This window comes from Rhinolophus sinicus, linkage group LG16 (assembly GCF_036562045.2).
Source record: "Rhinolophus sinicus isolate RSC01 linkage group LG16, ASM3656204v1, whole genome shotgun sequence".
Taxonomy (NCBI): domain Eukaryota; kingdom Metazoa; phylum Chordata; class Mammalia; order Chiroptera; family Rhinolophidae; genus Rhinolophus; species Rhinolophus sinicus.
In genome coordinates, this window is record NC_133765.1 from 32,203,616 (window position 1) to 32,218,862 (window position 15,247).

General features: G+C 40.4%; 1 protein-coding gene across 4 annotated transcripts in view; it reads left to right on the plus strand.

The window, feature by feature from the left end:
* HECTD4 (HECT domain E3 ubiquitin protein ligase 4) overlaps positions 1–15,247 on the plus strand; it is a 167,598-nt gene that overhangs the window by 46,335 nt on the left and 106,016 nt on the right. For all 4 annotated transcript variants that reach the window (XM_074321579.1, XM_074321581.1, XM_074321580.1 and 1 more), the window contains exons 3-7: positions 2,888–2,977; positions 3,712–3,842; positions 5,672–5,780; positions 6,412–6,550; positions 9,008–9,178. In XM_074321579.1, the coding sequence (XP_074177680.1) occupies positions 2,888–2,977; positions 3,712–3,842; positions 5,672–5,780; positions 6,412–6,550; positions 9,008–9,178 (640 nt within the window). The remainder of the gene's footprint in view (positions 1–2,887; positions 2,978–3,711; positions 3,843–5,671; positions 5,781–6,411; positions 6,551–9,007; positions 9,179–15,247) is intronic.

Below are 15,247 nucleotides of genomic sequence, written 5' to 3' on the forward strand. Positions count from 1 at the left end.
CAGGATTTAATAGTGTGCTGTCCCTGTGTGTATGTTGACAGTACTGAGCCACTGTAACAGGAAACGTCACGTGCTCAGAGTTCCTTTTTCAGCAGAGGATGCCTACATTCTCCTTCCCAGTCTCCTGCGTGACCCCTGGCCCACATCTGCGAGAAAAACGTTCACTACCCTTGTTGTCCTCCAGAGACCAGTGCGGACCATGTTCTGATGTATTAGTGCCACTCATCTGCCCCTCACCCTTCAGAATGTTTTCTTTGATGGGGTTCTTCTGTTTTAGCAAAGCTCATGTGGGAAAATTCTTCGTGGAGGATTATGAAGTCTTAGCTCTCAGACGTCTTCCCCTGTTTCTATGGTTTCGAAGTTCAATTTCAAGTGGTTGATCTCAAGCTATTTAAGGCAGAATGGCACCAGCATTTATTGTCAGTTTCTTTGCCCTGAGTACACTGTCATAGCGTAGTCTCCGGTCCCCGAAGACTGTAGTTGACTGTGGAAATCCTGCAATGAGCTTAGTTCTGGAGACATTACTGGGCGGTGCTGACATACGTTTCCTGTCAGGCACTATATTGGATTGACTTCTCTTTTTGCATAGGCAAAAGACAATTTCGAGCCATAAATAGATTTGCTAATGCATACATCCCATTTTGAGAAAATTGACTTTTACGTAGGACTGTCTTTAGACAGATTTAGGATGTTTTGGAATAATTGACTTTTCATTTCAAATATTTTTAAGTATTGAACACGGGATCATAGCTCACTTTTTAATTATGTGTTCAAATTCCATCTGAACCACAGGTATTGAAATGCTTCATGTACTTGAGATACCAAATTCTGTTTAGCAGAAATGTCGAAATGAATGTTTTTGTTTTTTGTTTTTTTTAAGACGGTTCCTATATTACATTGCTAATATTATCACTGTGTTCTGGACTTGGTTTACATCAGAAGTCACGTGCTTTTCAGCGTGAGACCAGTTCCTCATAACTGCATTAAGAAGTTATTAGGGGCATATTATTGAACTTTTGAGATGGGTGCTTTCAAAGACAAAACAACTTCTCCAAAACAACATTTTGAAGATGTTCATTCATTCAACCAACATTTATGGAGCATCTTGGATGTGCCGGGAGCCTTGCTAGGTCTGAGGGCCAGAGTGACTCGTGGTCTCTAACCTTACAGTTCAACCGACTCGGGGCGATTCATTTCGTCAATAATTATGGCTCACTTACCACATACAAGGCACTCTTCTCATCAGTGGGGCTACAGAGGGAGCGAGGTAGAGACTCCTTCCTGTTGCAAAATCTACTGAGAGCGAGAGAGGCAGACAACCAGCAACAAATAGATGTATATTTCTCAGAGGGCTAGTCACTGCAAGAAGACAGGGAGGGTATTTTGATGGAGAATGACTCACGGAGATGGGGTTCAGCATTAGCTAGAGATACCAGGGAAGGCCTTGCTGAAAAGGTGACATTTGAACTGAGGCCTGGATGAGGAGAAAGAGTCAGCCGTGCAAGAAAGCCCGTGGTCGAGTTTCAGGCGAGAGGAGCCGCCCGTGGCAGGTCTCTGACGCTCGCCCTGTGCGTGGGGCAGCTGAGGGCCAGCAAGGTGCGCTGGGCAGCTGGAGCGCAGTGGTGGGAGAGGGGCAGAGGGTGAGGCTGGCAGGGCCCCGATTGTGCAGGGGCTTAGGAACCGTGGAAGGAGTTTAAATTTTACTCTTGAAATCTGATTGATTAATGATAGCTTATAGTTGGTTTAATGGTTTGTATGTTCCAGTGTGCTTTTGCCCTTTTATTTTTCAACCTCACTGTAGCCCAGGGAGGTATCCCTGTTGGACAGATGAAGAAGCAAAAGTCCGTAGGAGTTAGGTGACAGGACTGAGATGGTGCCGCTGGTGAGTGGCAGAGCCAGGTTTCCGAGCCTGTGTGTCCTGACTCGCAACTTGTGCTTTTACACTCAGTCTGCTGCCTCCCTGCCTTATACTGTTCTTTGGTTTTGATCCTTTGAACAGCGGAGATAGTGAACGCGGCAGTTAAGTGGAGGACTCAGCCTACTCGGGCCAGTGTTAGGTATTCCATTTCTTTTGGGGTTTAGGCATATGATACCTAGCAATTAAAGCCTTGGCTAAGAGAATAAGGCAGCGATCTGAAGTCAGCCCATCTGATACAGGCGATCATTTAGTGCAGGAAATGTTCTTGTGGTGATTTATACTTGGGGTCTGGCCAGGTAAGCCTTGTGTATCATAAAAGCACCTTCTTTTAGATCCTGCTGACCATATTATAGACTTCCCAGAGCCCCAAGCCTTGGGATCCAGAAAGAAATCGAGAAGTGGCGAGCTCTGGAAGTATTATAATCACATACTTCTCAGAAGGAATACCTCTCAGCCCAAAGTATTAATTATTTGAGTGTATTCCTTTTCAGTCACATTTGATGTGATGGGGTTCGATGAGATGTTATGTAAAACAGATGAACTTAGCAAAGACAATAAAAAGTTAATCCTGGAAATACCGTTTGACTTTAAATAGAACCTCGTCCTATGAAATCCCTCCTCTCGACTAGAAACTGGCCTGATGATGAAAACAGTATCCAAGCTTCATAGACACATGTTCTTTGTACTTGAGCCGTATGTTTTGAGCTTTCGTGTTAGGAGACAATTATTTACCTTTACAAATGCAGCAAGAACATCACAGTTGGCATGATACCACTCACATAGTAACTTGTTGTATGAGCTGGTGGTAGCAGGTAAGAATCAAGTAGATTTTGTACAAATCTTCTGATTGGCAGAAGCAGATAGATACATTTTGGAACCCTCTCATGCGGTTAATAAAATTACCACTAGCAACCTTATTATTTGACTTTTCAATTTTGACGATTTTCTGTTTCTTCCTTTTATTTTTAGGGGATCATTGAAAACTTTTGTCCATACAGTCCATCTGTTACAGAAACAGACTGATCTAGGGTCCCTGCCTGTAGCTGATGTACTGTACAGGTAAGTTGTCCCTTTGGATCCTTACCTTTCCTCTACACAAGAGAGATTGCACATAAGGTCTCTTCTAATAGGTAGATTGCTCTATTAGGATTGCTCTTCTAATAGGTAGATTGCTGTTAGGTTCTAATAGGTAGAACTCTTATCAATTAATGATTCATATTTTTAAGTATATTTAGCATAGGTCTCTCATACACACACACGGTGCAAAAAAATGTATACACATTTTAAGAAAGGAAAAAACTATATTAAAATTGTAATACTCAATATATACCAATAACAAAAGATGATACAAGTCACGTTTGACTTCTGCAATGACAAGAGGTGCTCAACGTGGTTACCATCAGCGTCCACACACTTCTGATGACGGTAAACTACTGCTTGAGCAACGTTGACCAAAGTATTAATATCTCTTAAAACGTGTATACATTTTTTTGGCACCCCTGGAATACACACACACACACACACACACACACACAAATGAATATATATATATATATATATATATATATATATATATATTCATTTTGTACACAGCTGTAATTTTATTATAATATTTCTCTAAGCACTGCTTTGTAAATTTTAAATTTAGGAATATATTGTGAATCTTTCCAGATATATAATATCTGTATAAAACTGTTTTAGTTTCTGTTCTTTGAGATGGTAGGTAGACTTTTATTTTCTTGCTGAAATGGCTAGTCTCACTGTCTTTGTGATTCTCCATTTCCCCTTTTTAGGCTGTTGCTTTTGGAAGGGGGGCCTGGGTCCCCGTCCTGTTTGCTTGGTGGCAAACACATAGTATCATGGGGATATGAAGACATGTTGCCTGCACCAGAAAGCAACACTGGCTCCAGTTCTGAAAATAAAGGTAAGGTAAGGGTTTGGGCCTGTGATTCAAATTAAGATGTGAAAAGAATGGTTTTAGATCATTGTGGCAAACGATTTAGATATAACTCTGTATTCCTTTTAATTAAGAGCTTGAGGTTCCTGTACAGTGTGTTCATTGTCTGCTTTATCAGTCAAAGTATAAAAGCTGATACTCGGTGAGGTAAGAAAATGGATAGGTTTTACTATCGCAAGGAAAAGGTATCATCCGTACACTTCTGCCAGAGAGGCATGAATTACTTAAATTGGCTCCTGGGTATTTGAATTTGGGCATGGGAGCCTTAAGTTGAATTTTTATGTCCACGAACAGAGTATCATGTCTTTCAGCCTGATACTGTTTCTCTTAGTAATTTATTGCATGTGTGTTGATGAACCCTCCTGTCCTAAAAGCAAAAAAAAAAAAAAAAAAAAAAAAAGACATTGTTCCGGGAGCATGAGATGTTAAGTATCTCCTTTAAACAAAGTGGGCTGGATTCAAATGTTTTTACAGTTTCACAAGTACGACATATCAGTTTATTCTGTGATCTCAGCGAAAATGGCAGAAGCTGTCTTAGTTGACCTCCACTTAACTGACTTGGCCAGATGAATTCGACCTCTTTATTCACTTGGTAGATGTACTGTCTCTGCCCTGGTCTCCCAAAACCCATGATGCTTTCGCTTGTGGCGTTGCAGGCTGCTGGGAGTCCACCGTGGCCCAAACCTGTTTGTTACTGTGATTAGTACTTGTTATGATATATCATTAAATATTACCTAACTGATGAAGTAGGAATTTTAAAAACTCCAGGAAATTGTTTCCATTAAAAAAATGGAATGTCTTAAAAAGATTCACCAAAGTAAATCTCTAAGAAATTAGCGTTAAAAATGATTACCCACTTTAACTGATTGTGTTTTGGAGAACCAATAGGTACAAACTACACTTGTCTCCGATTAGTATACTAAATTTTTGAGATAGCAGCATACTTGGTATTAACTCGAGTACTGTGACACTGGATTTCCCCAAATATGACAAGCAGTAGACAAACTCCACTTAAACGTAGTGAGTGGAGTGATTATGAAAAGAAACACTGAAAATTTTATTTACAAGCTGTCATATGGAGAGATACTATTTATTTTGGTGTGGGGAAGATGCAGCTAAGGGGAAACATAATTGCTGTTTGTAAAGAGAAGAGATAACTTTTGTGCTGTGCCTCTGGATGGAAAAAACACAGAAGCAGATTTTATTTTAATGTATATCATTAGTCTGTCAACATAATATCATTTGCCACTTATGGAGCCCCAGCTTCGTACCAGAGTGCGATATGGGTGTTTACCTAAGTTATCTCATGTCACCATCACAGTAACTCTTAAGGTACGTATTATCCTCATTTTACAGATGAAGAAACTGCAGTTCAAAGAGGCTCAAGGTCAGCTAATATGTACCTAAAGCTCTTAAAAGCTCATGGCTTTTTTTACTACAAAATCATTAGTGAAAATCTTGTATTCTTAGTCATTTCAGATTAGAATTAGGAATGTGTAAGTTTGACTCAGTATTTTTGCTATTCAAAAAAAAAAAAAGGCAGGCCTAACCAGGTTTTCGTGCTAATAACTTTCTGACCTCTTTTCGTGATCTTGGTCCCTGATCCCACAAGCATTTTGGATGTTTGCTGTGGGGGTTCAAGCCATCTTTCCTGGAAGTCGCATTGAAGCACTTATTTTAGAAGTGGGAGATTATCTTTCTTCAGCCTCCTAATGGCTTTTTCATTGGCAAAAGCACGTTTATAATTTCATTAGAAAACTCATGTATATAATTTACCTGTGAAAAAACGATTTCAGATGCTGACTTGGGACGCTGTCTCACGGCAGACGGTCTTTACCTGTACACTACTAACTCAGCTGGAAGAGGAGTAAGCAAATTGGGGTCTGGATTACATGGTACTCTAAGGTCAGTTGCGTGCAACTTGCTGAATGATTTGGCCCGAACATTTTCCTCCTCACATAAATCTCTGTGAAGACACCTGGGGTGCATGCTGACTCCCCCAGACTGACTGGTAGCTAAATAAGTCTGAACGAGTTCATATGATTCCGGTTTTCTCTTATTGTCACCCACCCTCTTGTTTTGTTAGTGATTTCAGCTTTGTTTTGATTCTGAAGAGTTTGGTAGCGCTCAGATCATTGTTTTTAACCAGAAATTCCTCTCTGAAAAGATTTCCATAATATTAGTTTCTTCTCCATGTTGATAAATGGACATTTTTTTAGTTAAGTCTTTTTGACGTTGGATTAGCAGTGATTATGAATTGCTGTCAAAAGAAACCACAGTTTGAGATCCTTACATATATTTATTTGGGCCTTTTCCCCAGCTTCTTTTCCTCTCCAGTTTGTTGGGGAAAATTAATATTTGCCCCAGTATATCCATCCCAAAGTTAATGTAATATATTCGCTCCCCTTCATATTGTTTGCATACTCAGTCATTTTTAAAAATTAGGTGGAAAATGTTGTTGATGTCAGTTGTGGCTCATTGTGGGTTTTCAGACACAGTGAGGTGACTCAGCATGTGTGCCTTTCTTTTCCCACAGAGGTTTCGTGTACTGCCGGAATGAGGAGCTGGACCCAGGATGGGTTGCTTTTGGCAGCGGCTGTCTTCTCCACCGACCTGTATCTTTCGATAATAAACCTCACTCCCTTTTCCAGGTCATAGACCAGAACACCCTTCAGGTAAACAGAAAGCCAAGGCATTGTCTTTGTATGTTGGAGACAGTAAGGGAAGTTCCTGACATCATGAGAACTAATATTAACACCGTTGATAAAGTTTTCTGCCCGAGTGGCTCTTTTAAATTGTCATTGTTTTGAGCATTCTGTTTTTTTCTCTAATGTCTTAGAATTTTCCCACATGATTTGTGCTCCCTAAGAGTTTCTAAGGCCAACAACAGACTTTTTTATGATTAAGAAAAAAATTCTAGAGAGTCAATGATGGTATAAATACTAACTTTTTTTTTTTTTTTTTAACCAGACCTATTTTGGGAAAGCATCATTTCCCTATTCAATTTGTTCTAAACAGCCTTTCTGTGGGACCAGGAGCTTTGAAATGAGTTTAGATAAAATCATTGTGTGTTAGAGATTAAGAGCTCGTCTTCAGCGCTCTCATGCGCTTGCTGCATTATACCGTCATTACCTGCTCTGGTGTCTAATTCCTCCCCAAGACGTGCACAGTTTCATGTCTGGACCCTATCTTATTCATCTTTATGTCCCTAGAATGTAGCACAGTATCTAGCATTTGATGGATGATGATGATGATATAATAACAACTACCATTGATCACTGTCTCTCCCTGTGCCAGGCTCTGGTCTAGGCAATTTACATACACTTCCTTTCCTACCCGTGAGGTGTAACTGTGACAGTTTCTTCTTATAGACAAGGCAGCTGAAGCTAGGCCCATTGTAAGCAGCCAGTAAGTGTTTATTTTTGAATAAAGGAATGTAGCTCAGAGAAGTTAAGTAACTTGCCAAAGGCCACACAGTAATGACAGCATGAGAACTTGAATACATGTTCTCAGCTCTAGAGTTTGGGCTCTTTACGCTGTAAGTTTTTGCCTTTCAATCAAAGTTGAACTGAATGGTTAGAGTTACCATCTGTGGAGTGAGTGCCCTGACAGTAATCATATCCAGGAGTTAAGTGGTGTGTTACATCTCTTTTTGTCTGTCACTCAAACTATGTCTTACCTGGAAAATAGAGACTGAGTCTTGTTCACCATTGTATCTCCAAAGCACATAGTAGGTGCTCAGGAATTGTTAGATGAGTAACATGAACAAATTAGCAAGTAGATGCTCAATTGACTTCATTTCTTATCACTAATGCAGACAGATTCCCAGGCTTGTAACTCTGTTTCAAATAAACATCTCCTATATTAACCTCCTATATTTATTTGAAATGGAGTTATAAGCCTAAGAATTAAACAGATAAGCCTAAGAATTAAACAGATGTTAAATCTTGGAACACGGTTTACATATGAAGTGCTGGTCAGTTTCCTCTGTGTTGTTGCAAAAACTTTGATGTCTAAGAAAGCAGTGTTGTCTCTAACTAGATGTGTGCATTAGCGTAACTTGGCGGTGGCTTAGGCTAATCAGTAGCTGTCAGCTTTCTAAATTTCCTGGCACTACATGTTTCAAAGTGTGGTTACAGCAACTATGTGACTTTTTAGCTTTTGCGGTAGACAAAACAAGTCTGGAAGAAAGTTCATATGAAGTGAGTTCGGGGGTCTAAAGTAACCTGAGGAAAACTAGTGACTCACCCCACGAGGTGGAATAATTGAAAATCGTTCATTCTTATTGTTCCCTGACGGCGTCTGACCTTCTCTAATTATTTTTATTTTGGGATTTTCAGTTTTGCTCCTACTCTTGAATTAGAAAAAAAAAAAAAAATCAGCAGTTTTCTTGATTCTCAGTTTTTCTCATTTGAAATGCTTTTCTCTGGCAGTAAAAATTAGTATGCAACTACACATTTAATGTGAAATGATGCAAAACTTATTCATTCTGCTGAAACCGAAGTTTGTTTAGTATTAAAAGCACATGGCTTCATGTCTAATATAGGGAATTAGTGTTTGTCTTTTTCTTTTGATGGACTTGGTGAATGTCACTAAGCCCTCGTGTGCTAAGTTGGGATCTTCGCCTCTCCCTTCTCCTTTTTCCCTTTCCTTCCTTTTGCCTCTTCCCCCCCTTCCTTCCACATTTGTTATTTAACTTTGTTAGACTCTGAATTAAGTGCTGGGGCTATAAGGATAGATAAGATATAGTTCCTGTCCTTAAACTATAATTAATAGTCTTAATTCATTTACTAAGGAAATGTCAGAAAGTACTATTTCTCTAAAACTTTGTTTTTAATATTTGATAAAACACACATACAAAGCAGATTTCAAAGTGTTTAGTGAATACATTTTTTAAAAATGTAATTTGAATTTAATTTCAAGAATCTTTTTATCTGTTGCATGGCTGATTGTATGAACTTTTATATTTTTGTCATGTAATTTTCATGTATTCTTAGAGATAAAGATCAGTTTTATTTTGACCAGGAAGCCTATTGAGTTCTCACCTGGGACTTAATAGCATTAATGATGAACTGATAGAATTAATGAGACTTTATATGTCGCACTGATGTTTTCCTTCTTTTTGTGCCCAGGTGTGCCAGACGGTGCCAATGCCAGCCAATCACCTCCCCGTTGGCAGCACTATGAGCACCGTGCACCTTTCTTCAGACGGTACTTACTTCTATTGGATCTGGTCCCCTGCCAGTCTGAACGAGAAAACACCTAAGGGGCATTCTGTCTTTATGGACATTTTTGAACTTGTGGTAAGTTTCACTTTCTCACTTTGTGGCTTTGCACAGACATTTCTATTTGCTTTCTTTTTATATTGGTTTACAAAGGACGTAGGAAACTTGGAGTATGTACAGTGTTTTCACTCTTGCCTCAAAATTGATTTTTCTCTTGGGTATCTTGGAAAGTTTCTGTGTTTGGAGTTGTGTGACCCAGTAAAGCCAAGTTTTCTGAAGGTGAATGTGGCAACAGAGTGGAGATAACAATAGCTAATGTGTAGGCAGTGGAGTTTTTCAGTAGAAATGCTCGTGGGGCTTTTTGGAAATGTGGAACTAAATTGGAGTAGCAAAATTGATAGGTCTATTGATAGGTGTTGGGAATCCCCGAGAGAGATGACAATTAAAATTGTGAGAAGGCATTCATTTGTTCACTAGATACTAGCTGACTGCCTACTGAGAGCTGGGCAGTGGTGTATTTAGGTGGTGGGAATTCAGTGATGGGCAAGGTGGGCAGGATCCCTGCTCAAATGGAGCTTGTACTCTGGCTAGTTGGGTGGGTTTCAGGTGCAATGGGGAGACAAAAAATTTACTGATAAACAAATGAGCACGTAAGTGTACAACATGATTTTAAGTAGTGAAAGGAAAGTAGTCGTTAACCAGATGAAGAAGTTGGGTAGTAGGCTGGGGAAGAACATGCTAGGAAGAGGAGACCACAGGTGCAATGGCTCTGTGGCAGGAGTGAGCGTGCGTGTTTTCGGAAATGACAGCGGGCTAGAGTGGCTGGAATGCAGAGAGAAGGAGAGCTTGGAGCGAGACGAGGCTGGAGGCCACGGTAGTCTAGGCCTGCTCTGTCCAGTGCAGCAGCCGGTAGCCACATGTGGCTGTTTAAACTTAAATTAATGAGAAGTAAATAAAATAACACCTTTAGTTGCCCAGTTGTGTGAGCCACATTTCAAGTGCTCAATAGCCAGAGTGGCTGGCTAGTGGTTATCATACTGAACAGCGAAGATACAGAACATTTCCATCATCGAAGAAAGTTGTACTCGACAGCGCTAGTCTAGATTATATTTGCAGAGGAAAAAACTGTCCCAAGCCAGGTCTGTGACAAAACCTTTTTTTCATGGTTAAATTTACAGCCTTTTTCTGGGAAGAAATTAGCATTCCTGAAAAAAAAAAAAAGAACATTGAAGCAATTTTCTAATAAGTTTTAATAGGGTTAAAACTTGTTCTGGGAAATCGGTCACCCATCCTGCCAACTGACTGTCAGTCGGAGTCTGGTAACCTTAATGTACAGTCTTTTCTTTTTCTACCGAGTTTCTCAGTCTTCTCTAGTCATTGTCTTATGAAATGTTTTAGCTAGGCGGAATCTCTGAATTGGTCTGCTAGACATTGTACAACTTGAGCATGTACTCATAATGAAATTTTCAGAGAAGCTTGTTTTGTTTTATTTTTAAACAGACTTACTAGCTGGTTAAAAGATTTTAGGTCTTTATCCTCAGAATAATGGGAAAACGTTGAAGAATTCCCCCTTCCCCTGATATGCTTTTGTTAAATTAAAAGAAAAAAATTGTATTCAAAGAGCTACGTGCACGTGGGTTAACACTTCAGGTGGCACCTCCGGGCTCATTGAAAAGCGAGAGTCCCCTGTGCCACCCCCGGGCCTGCTTCTCAGAGGCAGTTACTTTCATGGTTTCAGCTTTTTGTTCTCCTGGTGATTCCTTTCATATCTCTAAGTAAAAGGTTTGCATTGTTGTTTCTTCATTTACGATCTCCATACATTGTGTGTTTTTTGTTTTTGTTTTTTGCTGTGATGAAGATTTGGTTCAATTCTTCCTCTTTCCTTATTCCTTCTGATGTATTTACTGCATTCGTTTTAATTTCTCTTTCGGTTATCGTTGTAACTTATAGTTAATGCTTTACTTCTTGTTCCTCGGCTGTAGGCAGTATGTGTTGTCTCCCTACTTTAGAAGATGGAGATGGTAGGGTCCTTTCCTGTCTGGCAGTGTGGGGAAAGCCCAAACTAAAAGTATGTGCAGGGGAATCCTGAGGGACGTGCTTCCCCCCACCCAGCCTTAGAGCACCTTGGGAACTGGGGGTGTCTGGGACAGTGCAGAGCCACGGGAGACAGCGTCATAGGCTGACGCTTCGTAAAAGACGCAGTCCACCCCTTCCTGGAGCACACGACAGTTGTGCTCAGATGCCATCTGCCCAGGCCAAAGACTGGACGTCGGTTTCCAAAGAAACTGAATGAGCATGGAAAAAGGACCCTGATACCGACATTGGGGTTCACTTAAGGAAAAGACTTGCTGCCCAGTGCATCACCCACAGTTGATATGTTCTAGAAAGCAAACCTCAGCCATGTGCACAGCTTTCCTGATTGGTGCTGAGCTGTTAAAAAAAGGGCAGCTACAAAAACAAAAAACAAACAAAACCCCCCAATTTGGAGAGGAATGTGTATAGAGGGGACGGGGATAGATTAAAAAGATCGGTGAAGCACTGATAGTTATTGAAGTTATTGAAGGCGATGCATTCATGGGAAGCTCATTATACCTTTCCCTCTTCTTTTGTGTACATTTCAAAATTACCCGAATAAAAAGTTTAAATAATTTTTTTAAAAAGCAGCCAACCAAGGATCTCTAGACAAGTGAGGAAAGCTTCTAATTTGAAAACAAAACATCAGAAAAGCAGCGAATAAAAGGAGTAGAATAAAGCTTTATAAACACTAACTAGTCTGTGAGATGTGAGAAAATATTGCATTCATAAAACAGGACAGGATGTCAAGAGAACACTATCAGCGAAGAGAAAGAGCCCCTGGAAGTGAAAACTATGATTGTCAAAATTTTAAAATTCATAAAAGGGTTAAAAATAAGAAATTTCCCAGAAAATAGGACAAAGATGAAGAACAGTAAATATGAGAGAGAAGATGAAACGTAGAGGAGTAATCCATGGAAAGTCTTACTATTAACAATAGGCGTTCCAAGAAGAGAATAGAAAAAATAAAGAGGGGAACATGATAAGATACAATCCAAGAAAAACAGATCACAAAGGTCACTGGCATCCACATGTAAGGTTATCCAGCTCAGTGAATGAAAAATGCCCACACTGTGGCACTCCATCCTGAAATTTCAGATTATCAGAAACAGAGGATTCTAAAGCTTCCGGAAATAAAATAAAATCTTGTACACATGATGGGAAATTCAAAAAAACACCAGGCTATTCAATAGCATTATTAGATGCAAAAATGGAGTAGTGCTTTCAAAATTCTGAGGGAAATTGATTTCCAAACGAGAAGTCGGTGGTCAACCAAAGTATCAATCAAATATAAAGGCAACATAAAGATATTTTTAGACATATAGTTATACAATCAAAAGCCCATACATGCCCTGAAGGAAATAGAACAACTGAAATAGCCTCTGCACTGGCATGAAATAATAAATTGGGGAGGAAGGAGCCTGCTCTAGATTCAAAGAATACTCTGACTTGTTTTTGGAATGTGAATCAAACAAGCCAACTCTGAAAACAACCTTTTTGGAGACAATTTGGATTTTGAATATAAAATGAGTGTTAGATGAAACCAAGGGGTATTCTTAGTATCATAATGGCATTGTGATTATATGAGAAAGTGTCCGTATTTTGAGAGAGATGTAGTGCAGTTTTCAGAAGTGGGACTACGTGATGTCTGGGATAAGCTTTAAAATGCTTGAGCAGAAAAAGTGGTGGATAGGTTAAACAGTATCTGGATAATAGTTGAACCTGGATGGTGGGTATATGGAGGTTCTTTGTACTGTTCTCTACTTTTTGCATATGTTTAAAATTTTTCCTCATTAAATAAAAAATTTAAGTATCACTGGCTACTAGTTTCGCAGCTTCTGAAATGCTGACTCGGGAGGCTAAACATACATGTCTGGCTCACTGCCTATGGTCCTTTCACAGAATGGAACACTAGCTGTTAAAAAGTATGAGGCCGCTCTGCATAGACTCAAGTCGATTAATTTCCAAGTTATATTGTTTAGCATGAAAAGCTAGGTTCAGAACGCTGTGTGGTTTTGCTGCCTGCAGTGTAATGCAAGTTGGGGAAGGACAGATTCTTTCTGCAGTTGCCCTTCTCCTGTGTGAACAGCTTTCCTCGTTGAATGGGTCGTTCGCCACAGCATACAAATACATTAGAGGACATCCTGTCTTTAAAACACAACTCCCTTGACCCGTACCCGCCTCCACTCCCCTATCGTTGGCTCCCTTTTCCAGCAAAACTCTTCAAAGAGCTTCTTACTGTTTTTATGTTCTTTCCTTCCATTGTCTTGAACTCACTCCAGTCAGTTTTGTATCCTGATCCCGCCACCAAAACAGCTCTTCCCAAGTTCACCAGGGACTTCCGCATTACTAAGTTCAGGGTCAACTCAGTCTTCTTTTCCCTTGACCTTTTAGGAGCATTGAATGTGGTTTATCACTCCCACATTCTTGGAACTGTTTTCACTTGGCTTGTGGGATACTCCCAGGACTTTCCCTCTCACTGGTGGTTCCTGCCCAGTCTGGCCTTCCCTACTTCTCAACAGTCACGTGACCGAGACCCATTGGAGGGCCCTTCTGTCTGCTCTGACTCCCTGATTGCTCCCATCCTGTCTTACAGCTTTAATCACCTCTATATGCTGGTGATGCCACACTGGCTTCGCAGCCAAAACCTGCCCCGGAACTCGAGACGTGCGCTAATGTGGGTGTTTGTTTTGTGTACGCACAGCATATGGGACTTTCCCATTGGGAAGTCTGATAGTCACCTCAAGCTCAGTATGCCCCCTTTAGTGTCACTCCCGATTCCTTTTTTTCCTTCCCAAATTCCATGTCCAGTCAGCACATGCTGCCTGCTCTACTTGCAAAGTGTATCCCAAATTGTATTACCTCTGTGAAGGCACTACATGCTTTGGGCCCTCTGCCACTCTCCTCCCTCTCATGCCACTTGAGCCACAGCCGGCCTCCTTGCTGACACGCAAAACACCAAGTGTACCCCCATCGGGGGACCCTGTGCCAGGACGTGGTCTTGCAGATAACCGCGTGGCTTGTTCTTGTACTTTTGTAGGTCTCTGCTCAAATATCACCTTATCCGAAAGACCTTTTTGACTGTTCCATACAAAATATTTTATATAAAATAAAATCCTGTCCCTTTTTATCCGTTTTGCCCTGCTTTATTTTTCTTCATAGCTCTTATTACTACCCATTTATTTGTTTATTCGCTGTCTCCCTTGCCTAGAATGTCAGCTCCAGGAGGGTAGGGATTTCGGTCATTTTTGTTGACTGCTGTGTCCCCAGCACCTAGAATGATGGCCAGCACACAGTAGGTGCTTACTAAGTATTTGTTGAATGAATGGGTGAGTGGAAGCATCACCAAAAAATGGCAGCATTGATTACCTCTGGGGAGGGGAAGTGGTGCGGCAAGACTTGTTTTTCATCATTTATCTTTTTTAAAGTTTTAAAGTGGGCTTTAACAAGTTAATTCAGAAACCAAGTAAGTTTTCATAGAAAGGAGAACTTAGTTAGCGGCATTGCGTTCTGCTGGCAAGTCAAGATTGAGCGTGAAAGAGGTTTTTTGAATGGCGAATACGAAAGCCCTTGCTGATACAGCCTTAGCAAGAACGTCGTGGGGCGTGGGAAGGTGGAAGCCAGAGGAGCTGGTCGAGGAGGAAGGTGGCGACGAGAAGGTGGAGAACAGGTCATTCTCTCCAGAGTTTTGTTAGAAAAAAAGGAGAGAAATTGGAGAGAGGTAGTCGATTGCGGGGACAGTGAAGTATTTTTAACTTTGATGTTTAAAATTTAAATTATGGAATAGATAATATCCCTCGCTTCAAAAGTCACAAATGATAGGGCTTAGCCATAGCTTTCTGATGAACTGCCTGGGCCAAATCGGACAAAGTTTATCTATAAAATGAGGGCTTTAGATTAGATGATTCAAAGGTTTCTAGACCTGAAATTCTTTGCCCCCTCCCAGCTTTATTGAAATATAGCTGACAAATCACACTGTATATTTTTAAGGTGTACAATGTGGATATTTGACATGTGTATATACTGTGAAGCGATGAGCACAATCGAGTTAGTTAACACATCCATCACCTCACG